Source organism: Cynoglossus semilaevis, unplaced genomic scaffold (assembly GCF_000523025.1).
Source record: "Cynoglossus semilaevis isolate Cse_v1.0 unplaced genomic scaffold, Cse_v1.0 scaffold342, whole genome shotgun sequence".
Lineage (NCBI taxonomy): Eukaryota > Metazoa > Chordata > Actinopteri > Pleuronectiformes > Cynoglossidae > Cynoglossus > Cynoglossus semilaevis.
In genome coordinates this window covers 4,641-28,221 of record NW_007585117.1, presented here as the reverse complement: position 1 = coordinate 28,221, position 23,581 = coordinate 4,641, and the positions used below count along the sequence as shown (strand labels likewise).

The 23,581-nt window shown below is 37.5% G+C and overlaps 1 protein-coding gene across 1 annotated transcript; it reads right to left on the bottom strand.

Moving 5' to 3' along the window:
- Positions 1-36: 36 nt before the first annotated feature.
- On the bottom strand, positions 37-22,505 carry LOC103398606 (coronin-1C-like). The gene is made up of 11 exons (XM_008337266.3): positions 22,352-22,505; positions 14,592-14,791; positions 6,559-6,681; positions 5,200-5,329; positions 4,926-5,107; positions 4,612-4,731; positions 4,228-4,332; positions 3,950-4,095; positions 3,667-3,724; positions 3,342-3,584; positions 37-2,358 (listed from the first exon to the last, which is right to left on the bottom strand). Exons 2-11 carry the CDS (start codon positions 14,787-14,789, stop codon positions 2,239-2,241), a joined length of 1,425 nt encoding a protein of 474 aa, XP_008335488.1. The 5' UTR covers positions 14,790-14,791; positions 22,352-22,505; the 3' UTR covers positions 37-2,238.
- Positions 22,506-23,581: the final 1,076 nt, after the last annotated feature.

Sequence of the window (23,581 nt, the reverse complement as noted above, 5' to 3'; positions counted from 1 at the left end):
ATTATATTTAAAAAAGATACAAATTTAACAGCATGATCATTTTAAAATTTCTTTATTAATTTTTATCAATGTTTGATACTTGAAGCAAGAATATTGAACAAAAATGCTGAGCAGACCTCTGCACGAGGCTTCATCCTGGTTCATGTTTATATTTATACGACCTCCAGTTTAACAGAGGCTCACGTTGTTTGATGGTGCTTTATGGCAAAGGTGCAGGGAACACAGACAAAGCTCCTCCCATACAAAAACCCTCCACAAAAACAAAACAAAAATGAACTCAAAAAGAAAATTACAAAAAATATGGTCATGTTATTTACACAGCGTTCAATCCTTTTCTAGACCTTAATGATAAACATACATCTATCTCTCCATCATAGTTCTCTGACCTACACTGTCCCTTTGGAAATCTTCACTACAACTCCTCAACTATTGTGCCGTCAGTGCTTTAGAATTCTATACAGTGACAGTCTGACACTTTCAGTTGTGTTAAACCCACATATCTGTAGATTTATTTTTAAATTGTGACAAATATTCCACAACTCTGCTCTAGTTGTAGTCTAAAGCCACGACTACTAATGTCGACCGCTCCTGGATCTGACATCATGTAGTAATTAATACCCGTACAAAGGTGGAAAGAGTCAAAATATCAGGGACACAATACTTTCGACAAGTCCTGAGCAGTTATCTGGCCGAGTGCATTCTAGGACAGGTCTCCAATATCATTCTAGTGACTGAAATACAACTCAAAGAACAGAGTTCTTTGAACATATTGTTTGTCCAAAGCGTAGCACCTCACAGTGGTTTTGAATCGGGGCACTTATCGACACTTCCTTTTTTAACACAAATCTACATACACAACAATTCCCTACAAACACTTCCATGTCTTCTCTATGGCACGTTCAGGTCTTTACTGTGGTAACAATGCTTGAAGGCAAACAACAGACTGAACCATACCCGTCTTAGCCTTCCACTGGGAAGCAATGACTACAACTTAACAACAACAAAAAAACATTTTCTTTTTATCTTAGCAAGATACCTCTGACTGATCCACTCAATGGTTCTTTGTTTTTGGAATGACTGTTGAATAGGGGAATAGAAGAAAAAGAGTGGGACTGCTATGTAAGATTTAAACACAGATGGAATGAGAATTAGTGGGAAAAAAATTAACAGGACCTGATTCAATTTGAAGGCAGGTCTTCTAAAATGACCACTTTATAACGACAATCAGAATTTTATTTTTTTTATTTTTTTATTTTTTAAGCCAAAAATACACAAGGCACAAGTCTCCATCCACAGTCCTGGCCCCAAATGTCTGTTATTAATATTATTTTTATATGACTGGATTGACTTACACTGCCAACATGTGATTATTTGGTCTCAAAATAAATCAGTTCCTGAGATAAAAATAATCACATTTGACGACTTGTGTGTTGGCACCATCCTGTGACCATTAAATGATATCCCTGCTGCCCACCAAATAGTAAGTGTCCAACAGGGTGGGTTGTCACTTCCTCTTATATCCACACAGTACAGGTTAATGATGCAAGATAGGAATGCATGAACACGAGGATAACAATGTCCACATTCAAAGTGATTTAAGCAACAGGAATGGAAGGAGCAAGAAGCAGCTGTTGGGTTGTTCAGCTTCAGAGACTGTAATGATAATTGATCCTGTGCAGCTAAATAAGTTGAATTCACATCCTAATAAGAGTGTCAATATCAATCACCTTTTTCTAACAAAACAATACATGTTTGTGAAAGTCTAATTTTTATACTAGATACGGTTTGAGATTCCTGTTGGCATTATGACTTGTGATTTTCACAAGAGATAAAGAAAATATAGGGGAGGAGGTGTAAACAAAATTACATTTTTGGCAACATTTGAGTTTTAGAGTAGGTTATGTAAAGTGAAGAGTTGACACAGGAGTTGAAGTGGTTGCTGTTAAACAAAAACAACAGTATAAGACCTTGGAACTTAAACTTAAAAGGTCCTTTGTCACCAAAAAGCAAGAATATTTTCTGGAAATTTTGTCACACCTTTTTATTCCACCTGTGTTAAACTGAGGGTCAGGGAATGGCAGGAAAAAAAAAAAGTTCATCTGGAATGTTGCTGGAAATCGTTGCTGAGCAGGACATTAAGATGAATACTGTCAGTGCGATTGGCAGTGACTAGTCCTGCCCAACACCCAGCCTATAGAATGTCCTGAATTGTAGTGGGATTTAGGAGGGAACCGGTCTTTACATGGCAATTTTGGACATTTGTTCTTCAAGTTGGATGATTCGCTTCTCTTGACTGCTGACCAGGTCTTTGAGGGATTTTATTTCTTTCAAGATCTCCTCCAGCTTTCCCTCTAAATTCTGTGGGAGACACCATAAAACAAGTGAAACATCGACTCTGTGTGAACAGATATTTTTATATGACAGCACTGTTGCAACAACTCTGACACACACACACGCAACACTGGTGACTTCTGAAACTATTTCAAAAACAAAGGTATGTCTCAACAACGCTCTGTGTAAAACACTCCACTGTTTGTGGACTGTCAGCTCACTGTAGCTGGTGTTCTGAGGGTTAAGATGTTTCCACAGAGACAGAACCAAATGGGCTGTGATTATAGAGCAAAAGTGCACAAGGATACATGGGCTGGGCTGAGGCAGGAGGCTGTGTTGTGGTTGAATTGTGGCAAGACGCCCAGCAGAACAGACCCTAAGGTCTAAGAAAGTGGGAGTCAGAGCAAGAGACCACCTCATATTTAAAGAAATCCAGTGAACAGACCTCTGAGCTTCCATTATAAACAATTGCTCTCTGTTTCCTTTTATTTTATCTTAACTCCAAATACTACCTAAAGGTGTATCAACATTTAGCATCAGCTTTTGCCCTCTGCTCTTATGCAAAGACTGTCTTTTTACTTTTTCATTTACTGTATTATTGAGTCTTAATTATATAAAGATATTCTCCAGCTAACTAAGGAATCTCCTACAATGTACTTTTACTGTTTGAATTAGCTTCTGTCCCAACATTTTATCTATGTGACAGAAAGCAAATTCTAAGTTTGTTTCTTCAGTGTAATACTAAAAATTCTTTTATTTTGTTGAAACGGAAAAGGTCGGAGTAACATCCTGACCTAAGAATGTTATTACATTTTAGGGAGTGTAAACATTTTTGGAAACAGGACAACATCTGTAGGTGAACAAATAATCAAAATGGTAAAAAAACAAACAAACAAAAAACTAAAAACCAAAATGGCATCTAAATAATGTTTGTAGTTTTTACTTGACATTGTTAAAATTGTGGGTTTAGGAAATGCACACAGTAGAGATTTAATGACGTTAACACTTACAATTGAAGGAGTAGGGGAGGCAGACTTGATGGCAGAGCTTGAGTTTCCCATGTCCTTGGTCAGCTTGCTGTCCAGTATGTTCTTTTTGACAACCTTGAACTCACGGTTCTTGACTGGAACATAGATATTCTTCAGAGAGATGGGTATGGGGTCTCCATTCTTACCCTCAAACCACTCCTCTGCCTCCAGGGCAGCTTCAGGTCCAGCTGTATCTGGGTACAAGTCATCCTGGAACAGGTCCGACTGAAGGGCAAGGATAAGAGTGTCAGGTTGAGGAAAGTGGCACATTACTAAAATGTGTGACTACACGGTGTGCGAGACTCACCTTCCTCGGCACAATCATCACAATGGGCTCACACTTCCTTTCATGCAGTTTGTAAAACCTGGAAGCACAAAATTAAACTATTTTACAAAAAATGTACACGCAACTACAAACAATACTGCTGCCCCCGCAACCCGGTAATGGATAAGCGGACGAAAATGGATGGATGGACTACAAACAATTAGATTCGTTGTTATTTTCTGCCCTCTAGTGGTATGACAGAAGATACACACTTAATGGCCTAGAGCACACATTTTCTGTGAACGAGTGGTCTCTCGGAAGTTACCTTGCAATTTCACACTTATTGACATCAAGGCCCCTCTTTGACATGTAGCCCATGCCCCTCTGTGGCTCCTTGGTTACAAAGGTGTTGAGGAAGTGGACATAAGGTTGCTCATCTGTGATTTCAAAGTAACGGATGCTGCTGTCACCCTGCAAAAAAAGAAAAAAAGAAATGGTCTGTTATATTTATCTAATGAATCAGAATTTCTGTATGAATGCTGGACATTAATTTTCATGTTAATAATTAATTTACTTTAATTTAGTGATAAAAGAGAAACGTACTTTCCCACAGAGGTAAACCACATTGGTGTCTGGATCATAGAATGGCAGCAGCACGCCGTTGCTGCTGTCCATCTCATTAACAGCGATTGGCTCTTTCATGTTTTGCTTGGGAGACAAAATACTTATTTACAAATTATTCAGTTTCATCTATCATTCATCATCCTCTATCAGAAGAGCAAAAACTCCCAGTGTGTAGGAAACCAGTCAGCAGGCGGTGGCTACTGGAATTAGGCTGTCACTGAGACAGCAACCAATTTATCTGAGTGTTCACACTCAGATATATTACCTGTAATTTATTGATGTTCAAAAATAACTAATTCTGAACATTTAGTTGGATTCTTAAGTCTGACACGCTAAAGACAAGATGTGGAAAGCATAACTTACCATGTTCCAGAGAGCTAACTGTCTCTCACTCATGCGGCTAAAACCCGTGGTGAGGATGTTGCCATTAGACAGAAAAATGGCTCGCATGGGGCGGGCGCCCCCACGTGCCTTTTCCTTCTCCTGTGGACAATATTCAGCATTACCCAAATGTACCTACTGCTCCACATTGCTGTTATTATCCACTAAAGATCTTTTTTATTTTACCGCCTGTGTAAAGCGCATTGAGATTTCACTATTTTTGTTCTAGCGTTATCTTTCTTTTTTTGAAGGAAGAAGCTAAATTTTATATGAAAAGATCTTTAAAAACTGCTTACAGCAATAATCTCCACTCGCCGGGGGTCGATGACCCGGATGGCCTTGTCCTTGCAGGAGGTGCAGATAAGACTGCCGTTGCGGTTCCAGGACACGTTGTAAATGACATCTTGGTGCATGTCGTCCAAAGTGATCATGGATTCACCTGTCCCCACGTTCCAGATAATGATCTGGTTGTCACAACCTGGGAACAAAGTGGAATTATGTTAACAGGCAGCAACTTATGCCCTGCTGGTGAGGTGAGCTGAAGTACAGACTAAAGGAGGCAGCTGGTACCTGCACTTAAAAGGACATTGCGTGCTGTTGGATGCCATGTAATGATGCCCACACGCTTCGAGTGGCCTTCCAGTACAACCACTGGGTCAGACATGGGCATGACAAGGCCATTCTCAGGAATCTGCCATACCTTCAGAGGACATCAAGAAAACAGATGTCAGCAAGAAAGTGCAAAGTGGAGGATTTTCAAAAATATATCAGAGAATTCTACCAAGAAATACAAGGCAAATGTCTTTTGTCATCCGAGGAATGTGTTAATGCAACAAGCTTTTTCATGTGAGACTCAAGACATTTTGTATGGTCCACTTTCTTTGCCTGAGTGACCAATCAATTCTAAGCTGCTGTAAGGGTGTGCGACACACACCCATGTAAATCATGTTCAAAGGCTCCTGTAAATGACAATAAGTACTTCAGGTTTGACTCTTCTGAAGGTTAACTTTTCAAACAAACCCTTTTAGACTATTAAATACCATGTATATTGCAAGTGAGTATGCCATTTTGAATTATCGTAGTTTTAAATTATTTATTATTTACACTAACCAAGAACATATGTATTCCACTCCTTTATGCTTAGACAGAAATAGCACCTTGAGTAGTATTCCACCAATTCACAGCTAAATCTTGTGGCCTCAATTATTTTTAAATTAAAGATAACAAGAAAACCTGATTTAATGCCTAGTCTTTAAAAATAAATAAATCAATAAAGTGCAGTTAGCCAAATAAACCTTAAGGGGGGAGTAGCAACTAAAATTTCAGTAGCAACAACAACAGCCAACACAGCAACTTTAGTGAAACTAGAATATAATGGTTTAATTGAAAATGATCAGTTAGATTATAATGGTAAAATTTTACCTAATTTTAACCAATGCACAACGTGGTAAAATGATGCCTCAAATATTACAAAAACCTCTTTGATTTCAGAGTTGACATACTCAAAGTATACTTCTGTAAATTTAGAATAAATATGGCAACTAATTCAAAAAAGTGTAATTGAAATACAATCACTTTCAAGTGGCCAACCAAACGGGTCACTGCCTGAACTTTTTTCAAAGACCAAATAAGGACATATGTAGGGAAGTACTAATGGAGTCTCAAAGAAGTCAGTGACCTCAGCTCAGTTAAATCAGTTAAATCATTCCCCAGCTCTGATTCCTACACACATATTTGAGCCTAATCTAATCCAGAGGGTGAGGTCTGCACCCATTTCTCTGTTACAATAGCCTGGTCACAATAAAATACATACATACAACATAGTGTCGTTTCTGATAGAGAACTTATGGTGGAGAGTTTATGATGACCTTTGTGCATCAACCAACAATTGTGTGTTTCGATGCACAGAGGGGGGGAAAAACACCTTACCATCACTGTGCAATCCTCAGAGCCACTGGCAATGACATGATCATTGTGGGGGCACCAGTCAATGTCCAACACTGGGCCTGTGTGACCACACACTGTGGGGTAGGATTTGTCAATGCGTCCTGTCTGTAAAGACAAAGAAAAACAACAACATACAGTAGTGTGTATGTGAGACTCAGATACACACTAAATGCATATGTGATGAATATATACATATACTGCACAACACAATATCAAAGTCATGTTTACGCTAAATAGACACACAGCTGTGCATTGTCCTCCTTGACAGCCTGCAGTTAAATGTTACCTTTGAAAACTACAACCTAGAAGGGCCAGGTGCTCTATTCTTTATCGTTGGAAGACAAACACAAGCTGTAGTAACGGTGTTGTCAAAGGCACACCCTGATAAGAAGGAACTGCCACAGGGTTAAAGAAATTGTTTTTTAGAGGCAGCTTACAGAAGATTTATTTCAAACATACTGCAAAACACAATGGCAGAGAAAGAAACACCTATTCTCTTTGCTGGAATTGTACATTTTTCTAAACATATACACTATGTTGTATTATTTTACTTTATACAGACAACGTTATTTCCAATTAAAATAACAGAGGTGGGCACAAACGTCTGAGAGGGACACAATTAAAAATACTTCTTTGTTGTCAAGGCTTCTCAAACAAGATGCATGATATTTGCACAGGGTTTATATTATATCTGGTTTATAATCAGTATAAAGTACATAGTATTGCAGCTGGATCTAGAAATCAGAAACACTTGACTCCAGGGGGAAAATATTTGTATATCCGAAAGCTTTATCTTTACATTAATCTGGTGTATAGTTGGACAAGATGGACTAATTGAAATCCAGAACAAGTAGGGTGTGTGTTTAATATGCTTAAGGAGGAAAAGAAAAGCCTTACACCCAAGTATAATCATGAATCAACCTGGGATGGCAGTGTGACAACTCGACTTTGACACTGTAGTCAGCAGGGATTTACGACTGAGTCAACCTTAATGTTTCTGATAACATCAGCTTTTACATACAAGACTCTCATTCTTTTCCATACAGCTGAGTCTGTTGTGATCAACGTAGGTCATGATCATTTTGATCACAATTTATAAGCACATACAATCAACCTATAAACAAACACAATTCTGCCAAGAGCATTAAGAGTCTCTGTATTTTAGCCCTAGCTACAGGGCTAGATTGTGCATTTTATGTACACATACATTTATTCAATGTTATAAAATGACTGTTTCAGCTACATATTAAGGATATGGCACAGCAGAGTCTGTATGGGACATAAAGGCATTCAGGTCCACTGGTCCTGTATGTACTGTGTTAAACAGTAGATTGTCTCAGCATTGATTGCTTGGTTGAAGTCAAACCAAACATCATGTACCACATGCCACAGTATCAAGTTTAGGCAATGTGTCTTGCCTTATAACATGTCCAGACACCTGCACGGTTTGAAGGAAGAGCAAAGCAGAAAACCTTTTCTCTATCAACTACAATTGAAATGACACATATAACTGTACTGTATGTATCCAATATGTAAACAACAACAAATGTAAGTAAGAAGTAAAGTACTTGAGTACTTGAACTTTATCTCCAGGAAGTTGGTGGGTTTTAGTCATTACTTGGCTTGTACATGTCCAGCCTTCCATTCAAAACCTTCATTCCATTTGGCAATCAGTTTCTTAGTCATAGACTTACTGTACTCACTGCCCTGCACTCAGTGAGGCTTGTCTGTTGCAAGTCTAAAGACTACATAAATGCATGCTGGGAGTTGAGATGGTATTTTAAGTATGAGGTGCTTCCGTGAAACAAAATCCTTTTTACACTGTGCTAATAACAATGATTGTGTGTAAGAGCATTTCTACATGGTTGGACAGTATAATTATTATATATACAGTGATCTTTATCTTTTTGCATGCATTAAAAATTAGTCTTCTGTCACTGACATTACCCAAAGCACAGATGCTGCCACGGCTCCTCTACAGCCCTTTTAAATAGTTTCAGTTCTGTCTCAAAGATAACCAAACTCTATTCAAAAGATAAAATAAAAAATAGTATCTAAAAGTCACAGTTGAATAAAGATGTAAAGCTCAACTTCCTGATCGTTCTGGGCAGGGCAAGGCAGAGGAGACAACGGCTTGGCAAGAAGAGACTTGTTCTTTACATTCCACACAATAAGCCCCAGGGAGCTGTGGTATGTATTTGACGTATGAGAGTTAAGGTGCACCCATTGAAGTTTTAAATGGGGTTTGTGTATGACAGATATTATATATAAGGCCAGAGTAAATGCTATAAAAAGATCGGTATCTGTCACTTTTTGGCATGTACACAGAATGTGAGTCTCATTCATACCAAAACAAAGATGCACCTCAGTCTGGTCATGCATTTCCATTATAGTTCACCAAATCGAAGTTTTAGGAAGTAAAGTTCTAGTCCATTTCTACTCCCATACATTTTTAAATTGAGTTACTAACAGCATTCTTGTTTGTTTTGTAGTGAGATTACGTGAAGATAAACAGCACTTGACTTGGCCTAAATGCTGAATTTGGGAGTAATTTCAATACTTTTTTCAACTGAAAGAGACCAGAAACAGGAATAGAGGACAGAGACTGGTGTCAGACCAGGTGGGTTTAGATCATGAAATGATGCAAGGCAGATTAATTATTGTAAAACAGATCTTGGGAGAGACTCCAGACAGTTATCTACAAAACTGCAGTTTAAAGTATACTGAAGGAAAGCCCATAAAATAAAATGTGACATAAAAAGGCCAAAGGTGGTCATCCATTTGGAATTGTTTCTTGAGTATCTACTTGAATATACAGTTTTTCCATATTTCCAGACCCAGAAGCAACTGTAAACAGAAGCGACAAGATTTTATTTTGTTAACTTCTGATGTGGAATTAGCATTATCAACAGCTGAGGTTCACCATTTCCACAACGTTGGATATGTTTCTTGCTCAAATCTAAGAAGTACAGTAGACAGTATACTGGCATGACCAGTGGTCTGCAATAGTAAATGACAATTTCTTTTAATTCTATTATGTATTACGCAGTCATACGATTCACACAGCTATTTGATGCTGTATAGTTTGTTTTCAAATGGTAAGCTGGAACTTACATACTAACTGCCTTTACGATGGAAATGAAGCACAACAGTGAAACAAAAAATGCCAGAAAATCATTCCTCAAGGCAAGCAATGACATTCTTCTCATTCATACAAGAGGTCAGCACAATTCATTTCCTTGCAGCTCAACATGTGATTCACACATGCACATTGCTAAAGTGTCTTCCATGTCTACAGTGCAGAGTTGCTCTGAGCTCTATGGAAATTTCCACTTAGAAAACTCTCTGCATCCATAAAGCTAAGACAAACAGTAGAGACAGGAGCAGACGTACTGCTGTCTATCCTGCAAACTTTGGAATTTACAGTCTCTTAACAACAGAATGGAGCACACTACAAGCTGAGTGTAAATTATGCTACATATACTTAAAACAATAGTCACACAGCATACTTTACCTTTATTAAATTCTTCAGTGTCTGAGATAAACATTGAATATATGGGTAGATCAGACTTTAAACAAGTACAGTATGTTATTACATATGTACTTGCAGAAAAATATATTGGACAATAGCAAACATTTAGTTACACTCCTGCATCATTGTGTATATACATGGTATAGGCTGATAATAGGGAAAAGTTCCTTAAACGTTCTTCAGTTATAGGCAACAAAGTATTTTAACACAGTAACAAGAGCTCCGCAAAGTATTATTAAGGATCAGTGACTTCTGTTATCCCTATGTAATGGCTACTGTCTGACTAGGCCTACTTTTAAACTAAATCTAGGTATAAAGTCTAGAGCTTGTGGTGAGTAATAAAAAAATAGAACACACAGCACATTAAAGACCAAGTCTTTGTTTTCTTTTACGAGATCAAGTGATTGGTGATTAATAAATTGTTCACAGACATCATTTTGTGTAGTACAGAGTGTGGCATGTCACACATCAATTTTTAATAATACAAACAAAACTGTAAAATGGGACAGCCCTGTGCACTATTCATCATGAGAGCAATTCAAAATTAAATCAGAATGACTGCATTAATGTTACATTATAATAATTGCTTAAACATGGCATTTGAATACAATGAATGACTATGTGACATAGACAACATCTGACTTTAACCTAGTTCTCTCATCTTGGGCACTCTTCATATTTCAGCCTATCCCAGAATTCACATGTGTACTGACACTGCATGAAGCAGCCAATAGTAGGGCAGTGAGGAAACGGTCTTGGAAGGCTGTCAGACAGGGAGCAATGAATGACCATATATGGTAAAATCTGCAGTCAGCGGGAGTGAATGGCAGAAGTGGCAAGACAGAAAGTAAGTAAGCAGTATACAGTATCTGGACCACATAAGTATGGTAAAAGAGGCTAGTTAACAAAGAGAGGCAGGATTATTATGAACATAGACACAGAGTGCAGTTCAGTCTGATTTAAGAAAGACAACAGAATTTGTCACTGTGAACACACCCAGGGATTACTGAAGAATAACGGCAAAGGTTAGGAACTGCTTTGGATTGCATTCAGTGATTGAATCCAAATCAAACACTCCAAATCTGAGTCTTTCTGCACATAAGCAATGTTTGAAACATTAACCTGCAACATGCCTTTTCCATTAGGCAATTCACAGTCTGTTGTTAAGGCTGCACCTAGGGTCATGTTTACATGGAGAGTGTGTCTCTGTGTATCCTGTGTCAAAATATCACAGGATACAAAGTGTGGAGTCTATAACCATGAGATAATTTCCTTGTGCAAATTATAAAATTCTAGGTACACTGCATAAATCATAACAGTGTTCACCTTGGGGAACTTTCTTTTTGCTATTGCCAGACAAGGGAATTATAAGGACATTTTTACTGAACTGCATAATAAATGCAGCATTCACTTCAAGGTCCTTTCACATGGAGATCAGGGAATAAATTAGCAGGCACCCAGCTAAGAACATGAAAGGAGGAGATTGAAAGCCTCAGGAAAGGGAATGACATGTGTTGAGCTGGACATCTGATGCCCTTTCTATAAATCCCAATGTTCAGACCAGAGGAAGCAAAAATATTGAAGGCAGTGCTGAATCACAGCGGCCTGCCATACAAATCTCACCCCAGTGAGTCACGAAGCTCTGCCGACTAATGACTCTAAATAGGACACAGAGCCACAGACCTAGGGTTAGGTCAGGGACCCAGGAACACCATCAAGTACACATAAGGTTAGGACAAAAATGAGTTATACTGAAAAGAAGCAGAGTAGAGAATGCAAAGTGCTCATAATTACATATGGTATATCTGTGTAGGGGGAGGGAGGATCTTTGCACTGGTTTGTGTGGTAATGACAAAGGGCTAGGAGTAAGTGTGGGACAAAGGCCCTGAGCAGCTGGCTGTCCACACCACAAGAGTGGGAGAGACACAACAGAGACAGATGGGATAGCAGGACAGATGCCATCTCATATTTATAAAGAAACAGGGGTTGGGGCATTACCTGCCTAATTTGTTCAAGTCCAAGGGGTTTTAGACATCAGTTTTAGACTGTTTCAAACTTCTGGACCACACAGACATCTAAATGTCAACAACAGCAGAAAGTGCTCAGATTTATTTACATATTGTTTAACTCATCTCTGAATCTAAATGTTTTCATTAACTTATAAAAGCCCCAATTGGCTTTTGGATTAAATTTCTATCTGTGTCTCATTACAAAATCATCACAGGGCCATTAGTTTGACTGTAACCAAATGTCCAACTAAACTACAACAGAAAACTATAGTTTTTTTTCTTTTCAGTTCTAAAGTACTGGGTAACCTTTTAGCTGCTAGTAAGTTAGCTGGCAGTGAACAATATAATTATGGAGGTTGCAATGTGAGTTTTTATTCATTTTAATATAAAAACAAAGATGTGGTTGCAATTGTTATTGAAATAATTACAGCTGCTGCAGCTCTGTACAACCGACTCTCAGCACTGCAGTCTTCTCACACCAATTGCAGGATGACTTGTCTCACATTCAGGAATTGCATCTCCGGTATAGGGTATACTGAGATTTAAAGATGGGAATTGCTTTTTAGAAGCTACTCAAAAATAGCTCTTTTTTTAAATTGATGCATAATGGAGAGATGTAAATAAACTAAAATGCAAAATGGCTAATTCACTTATACAGTAAGTATTAACCTTTAAGCGTAATCACAAGTGAGAAAAGTGTGCTGAGAAGATGGAAGGAATACTTTCTAAAACTACTGTTGCACGAGGTCCTCTGTCTCACGGCACTTTTTAATTCAGCGGTAAAAGTGGACTTTGTTTAGCAAATACACTATGACTGTACTGAAACAGCTCAGTCATAACATTCAAAGTTACATTTATAAGTGGTCTGATCTATTCAAATGTACTGGCGTCACCCTCTTTTAGGAGACAAACACTGAAGGTAACCATTCATTGAAGAAATAAGTCTACTTTTTCTAAGACTTGTAGTAAGAACAAATACAAATTCTGACATAGGTGTGTGTGTGTGTGTGAGAAACCAGTGAAGGAGTCAGCCCACATTCAGAATTAGTTCTGTATTGAATAAGGTGCTAAGCTGCCGAGTTCTGTGTGCTGACAGGGCTAAGGACCTCTCAAATGACAGCAGTGCACTGGTGGTATACACTAATTACAGGCCCAGGTTAGATCTGTCAACAATGCTGCAGTACATGTCACAAACAATGCCAGCACTTGCCACTGCAGATCCATTCAACAATTTAGGGCACTGATGAGACTTCTGGGACATATGACTGATTCATTGCTTTGCCCCTCAACAAGGTTTATTATACTAGCAAGTTAAAATAAAATGGGCAGCTAATGTTAGAGGCTGTCTTTAACAATAAAGTTCCAGTTATGGGAGGTTTAACAATCCTCACCATTGAACTATATAGATATACAGATGCAGTAAAATAAGGCAAAATGTTGAAATTCAGTTTCTTAGAGAGATTACATGTGCAGTAAGAGCTGTGAGTATGAAAGTAACAACTTTTTTTTAGAACCAGTTTAACTATGGAGCTTTAAAGGAATCATTAACAATGATTTGTGGTTAAGCAATTGCAACTGGAGGTGAAAGGGTAGTTGGGTGTGTCAAGTGACAAGCATGCAAATAAGGAAGAGAAAAGCCCAACAGCCTTTTTGCAAGTGGACCCAGTGTTGTGTTGTCGTCTTAGGTATTGTCATAAAGTAAGTCGACAAATGGAATCAGCAGAAATGTGAGATGCCATCTCTGCAGTTCACACACAATAAACAACAGTGTTGACAAAGAGCCACAATCACAACAGCAGTCTCATGAACACCTTCACCTGAACATTCAACCCAAGGACACACCGATCTGACAGCCATCATGTTGCTAACCTACCATGATCAATTTTAAAAAAGCATTAGACCAGAGCTTTGCAACCACAGATGAAGAAAAACAAGACGTGGACATTGTTGTTTAACCTGTTATACACAGAAAAGACATACGACAAACATTTCTACATGCAGGCAATGATTAATTCTTGCTGAAAATTGATGAGGGGTGATGGGTAAAATTAAAATTGGTTTTAAAATAGGTTTTATAAAAAGAAATACAGCACCTCCCTACCTTTTATCTAACTATAAATCAGTATGATATATTGGTCATGGTTTTAAAGTGTAATCAGGCTACATTTGACTCATTGCTAGGGGCCCTGCTATTGAAACGACGGTCTCAATACCAATAAATAGCTAAAGTGACTTAGGAGGTTCAGGGTTCCAGACCCCTATGAGACAATTTAAAGGAAGAATGGTTTTTAAAATTTGTTTATATTAGATGATGAAAATTAATGTAAAATAAAATCCTTAATGGTGAGCCACAGTCTGTTAGAGACTCCTCAAGCAATAACAAAGCATCAACCAGATACAGTAAAGTACAGTATACTTGCTTAGTTTATACTTACTCATTACAACAGTGATAATATGATGCATGAGAAACTTACCTTGTGAAGAGGCAGAACAAAAAAAGCACCACCACCACTGGCCTCAATGATTATGGCAACAAACTTGGGATTGACTGCACAAAACGAACTGTCCCATGTGACCCTTGAAACACGAATATCATCGTAGCATTGATCGTTCTTCACCGCCTGGCCAAAGACATGACGGAATTTGCTCTGTCGTACAACCCCTCGTTTCATATCTGTGTGGGAAATCAGACCAGACTTGAATTAAAACACATTCAAAACAGAAGAGTTCCTTCTATGTGTCTAGTTGCTGGTAGACTTTCCTTGGCTTTTCACCCAGAATCATAGCTAAAACTTAAATAAATTTAAGCTCAAATATGGTATTTGTAATAAAAAGGATAAGGAGAGGTGTGTCAAGGCACAAAGCCAAAAGACACTAGTGGACTAAATACACAAACTACTTTATTGCAAGTTGTAAGTTTAGTAGTCCTTTTTATCCCCTAATTTCATGCAACACTTTGGCCATACATGACTGATAATGCAGCCTGGGAATTTACTTGGACATTGGTCTATCAGAGACAAAGCTTGTTGTTCCACTTTTTCCTAGTATAAAACATATTTTGGGTTTTGCCCCATATTTGAACTAAACCAGGAAATTAATCCAACCATTACACCGTTGGTGTTACTGAGGAACTGTTTCTGTAGCAAAAGAAATTACACAAAAAATATTACAACAATGTGTGCTATATTATACTGTGTACTAATAATGCTGAAAAGAAAATGTATGCATCATATTCATACATTTCAAAATCTATTTTTCTGTGAAAGAAACATTTACAAAAGAACAGAGCAAATTCAATCCAAACAAATACATACTTTATTGCTGAATCAGGTTAAATCTTCACCATGACAAGAATCTACTGGCAGACCAGAGAACTTAGGAAAACAAGCCTATTCAAGACCTTCCAGTCCTAGTGATCTGCTTAAAAAAACAGTCCACTTCCACAGATAACAGAAAACTGATCTGATAAGTGACTAAAATGAAAGACCATGTTAACTTACAAACTGGACAAAAAACAAATGTTTTTCAGAAATTAAAAAAAAAAAAAAAAAAAAAAATCCTTAAATCTAAATCCTTAAAACTGCACAAAGCAATAGATTCCTGGCCTGGATTGCCTACATGACCAAAGCACAGAACAGGATGTGGGACATATTTGGAGTTTTTTTTCCATTGTGTGTGAGTAATAGTGTGTGTGTGTGTGTGTGTGTGTGTGTGAGAGAGAGAGAGAGAAAGATAGAGAGAGTAAAAAGGGGAAGAGTGCATGCAAGAAAATCTCATATGACATGTATTCGACAGGACAAAGATTGCAATACAAGCAGGAAGTTCTTTCTGTAAGGATGTGGGTGTGTTGCTGTCTGATGTGTCTTCTGTGAAACACATCAGCCAACAAAGGGTTTTTTCATCTTTAGACCTGGTGGTCTTTAAAGTTGACCTAGATTTATCTTCATCGGAATGTCATCTCTAGGAAACTGAATTTCATTTTTGGACAAAAGGTAAACATCACAGATCCCTAAAGCACTGTAGTTAAACAGGACACTACATGGTTTATAAATACTAGAAATGTGTTCTTTGAAAATTGATGTTCCATTTCTGTGAAACAGAAGCAGATCTTATATTTTACCTACAGCAGCTTCCCACATGGTCATCACAGAGTAGAGAATACTCAAATGCTTTTTGGGAATGTTTGAACTCTAAGCCAGGATTATCCAGACTAACTGCAACATAACCGCATTACTTGAAGTGAAGAGAAGAGAATCCAACATAATGAAAATGGTACCATTCAATTAATCAAATACAACCAATTATACTTAAACCATTCAATTAAATATAGTTGTTGTAGGATTACATTTTTTCTGGTTGCATTTTGTACTTTAAAGCCATTTCAACAGGTTGATAATTCAATGAGCACCCATGTCACAACAAAAAGATCTACTCTGTAACAAAATATCATGTTGTTGGTTTAAATTGTGGATCACATTTAACCAACACTGGTTGAAGAGCTTAAGTTGTTCATCAGCACAGTACTGTAACTGGCCCAGGCAAAACACTCACTGCCTGAGATAGGGTCTGCGCCAACCCCTATATTATTGGACAACAGCAGTAAATGATTTCCTCTGAAAAGTACCATAATGTTGAAATGTTACATGCCCCACAGCATATACAACTGTTACAGGTGAATAAGTGTTTATTTGAATGTTTACAAAAAATGCTTGCTGATTTCAATTAATATTTCATGTCAATAAAAGTGCTAAAAAAATACTTGATCCATCTTGCATTCCTATCATTGCTGCTCTGAGTTAAGGCCAACAACATACCTGAAGCCATAGCAGTAGAATGTGAACAGGATTTGAATAGAGGTTGTGGGGGATGGCTAAGCAATGAGTTAGGTAAAACTACCCCAAATAACTGGATGTGAAGATGGTCTTATACCTTACTCGTTGTGTGTTGATAAAAAGAGCATGGGTAGCATTCAGGACTGAAAACAAGAAATAAATATGAGGTGCTTACATAGGAGTGCCAAGGGCAGTATGCAGTCAAACCAGGCTGAACACTCATTGTCCTGCCAAACTGTGTTACTTACCCATCAACCTCTTCATAAGAAAACAAAATGCCAAGATTAAGATATTTGTACATCCAGGCTTCCATTTTATCTTCTGTAAAATACATAACCTGAATGGCAACAAGTGCAAAACAACAAATGACTAAAGCATGAAAAGGTCATTTCTAAACTACCATCTAAGAAAGCACAAATAAGCAGATCACTGATAAAACACACATTAGATCAAACCACAACGATTGCCTTTTAACCAACAATGCAACTTTCACTTCAGTACTTTGATTCCACTTCTTCTTCAAGGGTAACATCTGGTGATGAAAACTGGATTTGGGGAACTACACTGTTGTAATTGCTCTAAAGATAGTGGTAGCACAAATTGTTTAACATTTTGAGATTATGTTTCTTGTATATACAATTTTTACAATATGTTTGCATTGGTGTGCAGAACAATGTCAGGTGTTATCTGTGCAGGCGTGTTTGGTGGCCAGGTGACAAAACATGACTAAAGGGTGGGATATTTAGGACAGGGGAGGGCAGCAGAGTTAGGGCAGCAGAGTTAGAGCAGAAATGTGGCTTGGCCTAAAAACATACTATATATAATGACAGCACATAGAAATGTAATCATGCAAAAGGTGGCTTGTAGTCAAAAGTTGTTGTCAAAAGGTACCAATTCAAACAGATTTTTATTCAAGTGTTGTTTTAGAAACTATTACACAGTAGCCAAATGTTGAGATGGGTAAAAATTTTTTAAGAATTAATAAATATTTTAAAGTGTAAGGATGAAGGAGAGTATTATACACTGTCAAAAAACTAAAAACTACACAGATTAACAGGTAGACCTGTTGCTCTAGATGTACAAAAATAACATCTGTATGCAATAGAAGTTAGAGTTACAAAAGCAACAAATGGCACCAGTTTAATTATCTTTCATATTTAATCATAAACTCAACATTGATCTTTAAGGATTACCTCAGTGCAGTGGTTATTGTTTTCAATGAATTACATTCTGATATTTGATATATTTGCTTCCCACAACATTCACCCAACAGACTAGTGATGTCACCTCAGAGCCTTTAATATGCCAGTCTGCCTTGTTTTACTACCAAGACTGCACAAGACCCCACCTTAATCATCTTCCTGTATTGAAGGCTACGGAACACTATTGTAATCAGATTCCAGCAGCATTCCGGTGCAACACTGAGATAAGGTGAAGTTGCTTTCACCCGTCAGTCTTAAGTCAAGGCTGCCAGTGGTTGATGACACAATAAATTTTGTACCACAGTTTCTTTGAAGGAGGAGAAACAATTTCAGATGGAGGAATAATGTAACTCCTCTTTTCCTTTATAGAATAGCAGGAGCGATGGAGCGATTCATCGCAGGACTAGATATAGAGACTAACAGCCACTTGTACTCAGGATGGGAATCAAGAACCTCCAAAAAGCTCCAATGTAATAAGCAAAATAAATCACAAAGAAAGCAGCTTCTATCTAATCTGTCACTGGGGTGTTACAATTAGTATCGGTATCGGCAGCCGATCCCAACCTAATTAGCGGATCTGACCTATCCAATCCAACCTGAAAAAATTCCAATCCACAACCCATGTCTGAGCTCCAGCCTTGTCTAATCTGTTACAATAACAGACCCACCGACAGGAATCAGACAGTTGGCTGACTGTAAACTGTGAAAATCACTTTCCTGAACAAAACATGGCTCAACAAGATTGTGAGGCACGCCGCAGTACAGGGAATCCACTCCACATTTTGCAGCCAGATAGCAGGCTGCAAAGAAATATGTCCGCTGTGTTGAAATATTAGAAAGGACCGAAAACCACACAGCAACATGTGATATTTGCAAAGCTGAAATTCGGAGAGGTGTAATCGTCTCTTCATACAATACCACTACATTAAACATAAAAAGCACCTCAACAAAGAGGACGTGAATGCACCATGGGACAGAAAGACGTAACCGCCACCGGAAGTCACTTCTGGAGTCGTTACAAAAGCAAGGTAAACTCCCAAAAGATGAAGTACGTACTCGTACGCAGCTCAGCGGCCTATAATAAAAACAGTGAAACAATGAACAATGACCTTATACCAACCCTCAAGGTGCCTTTTGGGAAATACATGAATATAATAATAATAATATTAATGCAATAGTATCAGAATAACATCAGTATCGGCCAATATCCAATCCAAAATTTTGGGATCGGATCGGAAGTAAAAAAAATGTGTATCGGTGCATCCCTAGTTACAATATTTAAAAAATATTATACCAAAATATATTTGCTCTCTTTTTAGTGCACTGTCACAACACACAAAAATCCTATACATGTATTCAACATTTGACAAACTATATTTAATACATTTCTGTCAGTCACTTGATTTAAAACCATTAAGTTGGGGGCTTAATATCCCAGAGCAAACAGTAAACATACACAGTCACACGCAACCTGGTGGGCGGGCCTCTCAGTCAGCCTTCTCTCACCGCAGCGCAAAGGGGCCTTTGTAAGGGTAGATAAGATCGGTAAATAAGGTTGGTGGATAAGATCGGTTCCACATAAAGACATCGGCCAATCAACGATCCCATTTAAGGAAATTGCACCAATCAATTTGGATTTGAACAAGAAATTAACATGTCAAAAAAAATGTACATTTACGTACAGGATGTCTTGACGTGTACTTAAACAATAACCTTCTTTACATCACACTTCCTGGATTAAAGGGCTACACCCTAAAATTCTTAAAAGATAAGATAAGACTTTATTCATCCCACATCAGAGAATTTCAGTCATTACAGCAGCAGCATAGACGTGAATGCAGCAGGGTAGACAGTATTTACAAGGTGAGATACAAATATCAAAGTGAGATACAAATATCAAAATGAAAGTTGTACTTAAATGTCAAGTTTAACTGCAAACTTAGATAATGTTAATAGTAGAATTGTTAATGAAAAAAGATATCCTAGCAAAACATCTAAACCCAATAATTAAATCAGGTCAAAATACACTAAACTGATCACACAGAACACAGAAGTTACTCATCACTAAATACAGGAACACTTGTGTGTCACACTTAGTTGCCTTCCACTTCCTTATCCATTTCCCCTCTTGACCAGTCAAAGAATTTTAGGTTTTTAGGTTTAGGACCTTATAAAGCTGCAAACACATGATGTGTTGGTAATAGGTTTTAACAAGTCTAAACATGACTACTATAGCAGTGTGTCCTCCCTGGGGTGCACACACATAACATTAACCTGTTGTGCAGCTTAAGGTAACATTATGTCTCTAAACTGTAAAGCTGATTACAAAACCTGTAATTCATCTTGTTTAAATTAGGTTAAACATTCAAACCAACCTCCCTTTAGCAACTAACCAAGATTATTAAGATTCAACATGACCAATAGTCATGACCACAAGTACTGAGCTTGTATTAGTGGTATGGTGGGAAAAGTGTCACACTTATCTTTTTACACAGAAATCACTATTTCAATTTATACCTTTATGTTCCTCATATTTATTCCTTTGTTTGTTTAAACCGAGCATGAAAAGACATTTTTTTAATTCTACTTTCTTTACGTCTCACAATACATACAGGCAACATTGAGCTATAAAGGCTCAACGTTGCTTAACTTAACAGAATTATTTTTGGATGTCATGCTAGAACTATTGTACAATAACTTCCCTAAAACAATCATATTTGGATCAATTTCCATTTGGATATTTACACTAAAACATCATTGAAATGAGAGTCGGATGACTTGCAGCTTCAGGGGATTCAGTACAACTGATATTGTAACCTCACGTCTTCATATTTGTGAAAAAGGCTAAGTGCTTAAGGAAAAGAATTTAGTGCGGCCAAACGTCTTGCACAATCCCTGTCATATCACACAATGTCCCCATTAGGCCAGGAATAATAAAATATATTTACATTTCTTAACATGTAAATGACTATTATTCTTAAGACTTGTTTAAATAAATCTCTGACTACTAGCTAGACAGCATAAGTAAAATATGGACTTCATATAAATGTGGTAGACACTATATCTATATTGTCTGTTTCTACATCATCAAAAGTGTCACATGAATCTGAATTATTACTGTAGTTATGGTTATAGTTTAGTTGCAGAACACTTTGAAAATGGTCTGATAGTAATCTATGGAAAAGCAATACTTTATTGTTTAAATCAATGGAGGGGTGGGAACAGGTGGTGATGTAGTTTCTATGTATTCTTAAAGTTTTAAAGTTTTTCTCTAAAGCTTTAAGCTATACGATGCAAGAGATGCACCTTTCTGTTTAGATTGTAGCCCTCATGCGGCCCAGTCTAAACGCAAACCAAATCAGGTAGCAAATTATTAATTCATCCTTCCCAGTTGCGGTACATTAGAAATCAGACCACCAAGATATCCACCCAGATACAGAAATACAATATGTCTGTCATTGGCGCCTTAAACGTAGAAAAAGTAGTGTAAATGGTTAATTAGTTGTCTATGTGACACCACTTGTTGTGGGACGCGATACTCTATGCAACATGGAAGCAGGGACCACACGTCCATGCGCTACTTCCTTCTCCTTGTATCATCCACACAAGATTGTAAGTGTATCAAAAGTGAACCTTGAACCTGGTTATAACACTCGACTGTGGACTTCAAACAACAAAGTGTAATATTTATTCGCCCTCAGAATAAAGCCTGGGTTTATTGGTAGATGTGGAAAGACGTTTTAAGGCTTTGTATCCCTTGTCATGGCTGAGGGTGCGGTTGTGCGGCTTCCTGCAGCTCGGTCTGTCAGGATCTTTCTCTGCCGAGTTAAGTTTTTCCTGCCGCACTATGGAGAACGTTAGCTCACCCAGTCTGCTTAATTACACACAGCAAAGGGCGATTCACAGACTGAACTACCATGAAAAGACCAATTCAACGAAAGAAACAAAAACCTTACTTAAATTCAGTTATTTCCTTCACTGTTCGTTTAAACTTTTTGCTACTGTCACTTGTTTAACGGCCGCTGAAGGCTAGTGCTAAGAAGCCAAGTCACGTTATATCTTGGTTCATTTTAGCTAGCGCTCGCACTTTCTCTACCGGACAGCTGTATGTAGGTGGACAAATGAGAACCGCTGCAACCAATTACAAATCATATAAAAACTTTGGACACTTCGTTTAAAGAATATTGAATTTTAACCTACCTCCTTAAAGGACAACTTTAAGTATTCCCAGAAAACGAATGTTAGAACACACCCAACGTGTACCTAACTGAATCCACTACTCTGAAGCCGCTGCTGCTGCTGAAATCACTCTTTTTTTCTGCCGGATATATCCCTGCCCTAACTGTGGCACCGCCCCCTCAATTGGCTTGGCGGATCATGATTGAATAATTAGGGTTTGACTGACAGCCATTACAACAAATTGCAGATAGGCAGGTTCTACTGCCTCAAAATCAATTTTTTGACCTGTGTTTGTTAAGAAATAGATCGGACTCGGCTAATACAAACGGATAAAGGCAGATTACATTATAAAAGCAATTAATGTTCAAGTATGATCGTATTCCCTTTCAAAAAAAGAGAAAGAAAGAAGAAAAGGAATGAGGTTGTTTTTATGATTTTTAAGTAGATAAATAAACCTACCGGCCCCAACATTAGTTTTACTTTAAAATACTTAAAATTTATAATCCAAAATATAGGACACACGCACACACAGGGTTATATGGAAGTAGATCAAATTTTGAATGTAAATTATTCACACCTCGAATGTAGCAGATACAAAGTGTGTAATGATATCACGTCGATTGTACAGAAAAAAAAAGAGGAACTTTGAGCATTTGTTCGAAAGCAGAACAATGCACAATTTTGAAGCAGAACAAATCAAGGCAAGGTTTCTCTTTAAGGAAGGCACAAACATATTTCCTCAATTCTGTTTCACTCAACATTTAACTATAAATTAATGGACTAGCAAGACCAATTATCTAACTAACAATTCTGAATCAATATATATATATGATTAATTTACATAAAGTAATAAAATATGACGTATTGACTACTCTTTTGCAACACAATGCATGTACCATAACTACTGTATGTTATGCTGCCACAAGATGGCAACATTTCTCCAACTCATATTATACCACAACTACTGATAATATCCTTTCTAATAATAGTTTAAAATCCCTACGATACAAGCATTTCGTACAGTAATAACTTGACACCACAGCGTTGGTATATATTACTGTTAAGTGTGTTAATCCTTATGATCCTGTATTTTCTATAGGCCAACTAACCCTCCACTAAAAGTCTTGATCTAAGTAAGTGTTTTCTAATTATTGTTTTTTTTCATATTAAAAAGTCTTGATCTAAGTAAGTGTTATCTAATTATTGTTTTTTTTTCATATACATTCATTCTTTGGTCCAATTTTTATGATA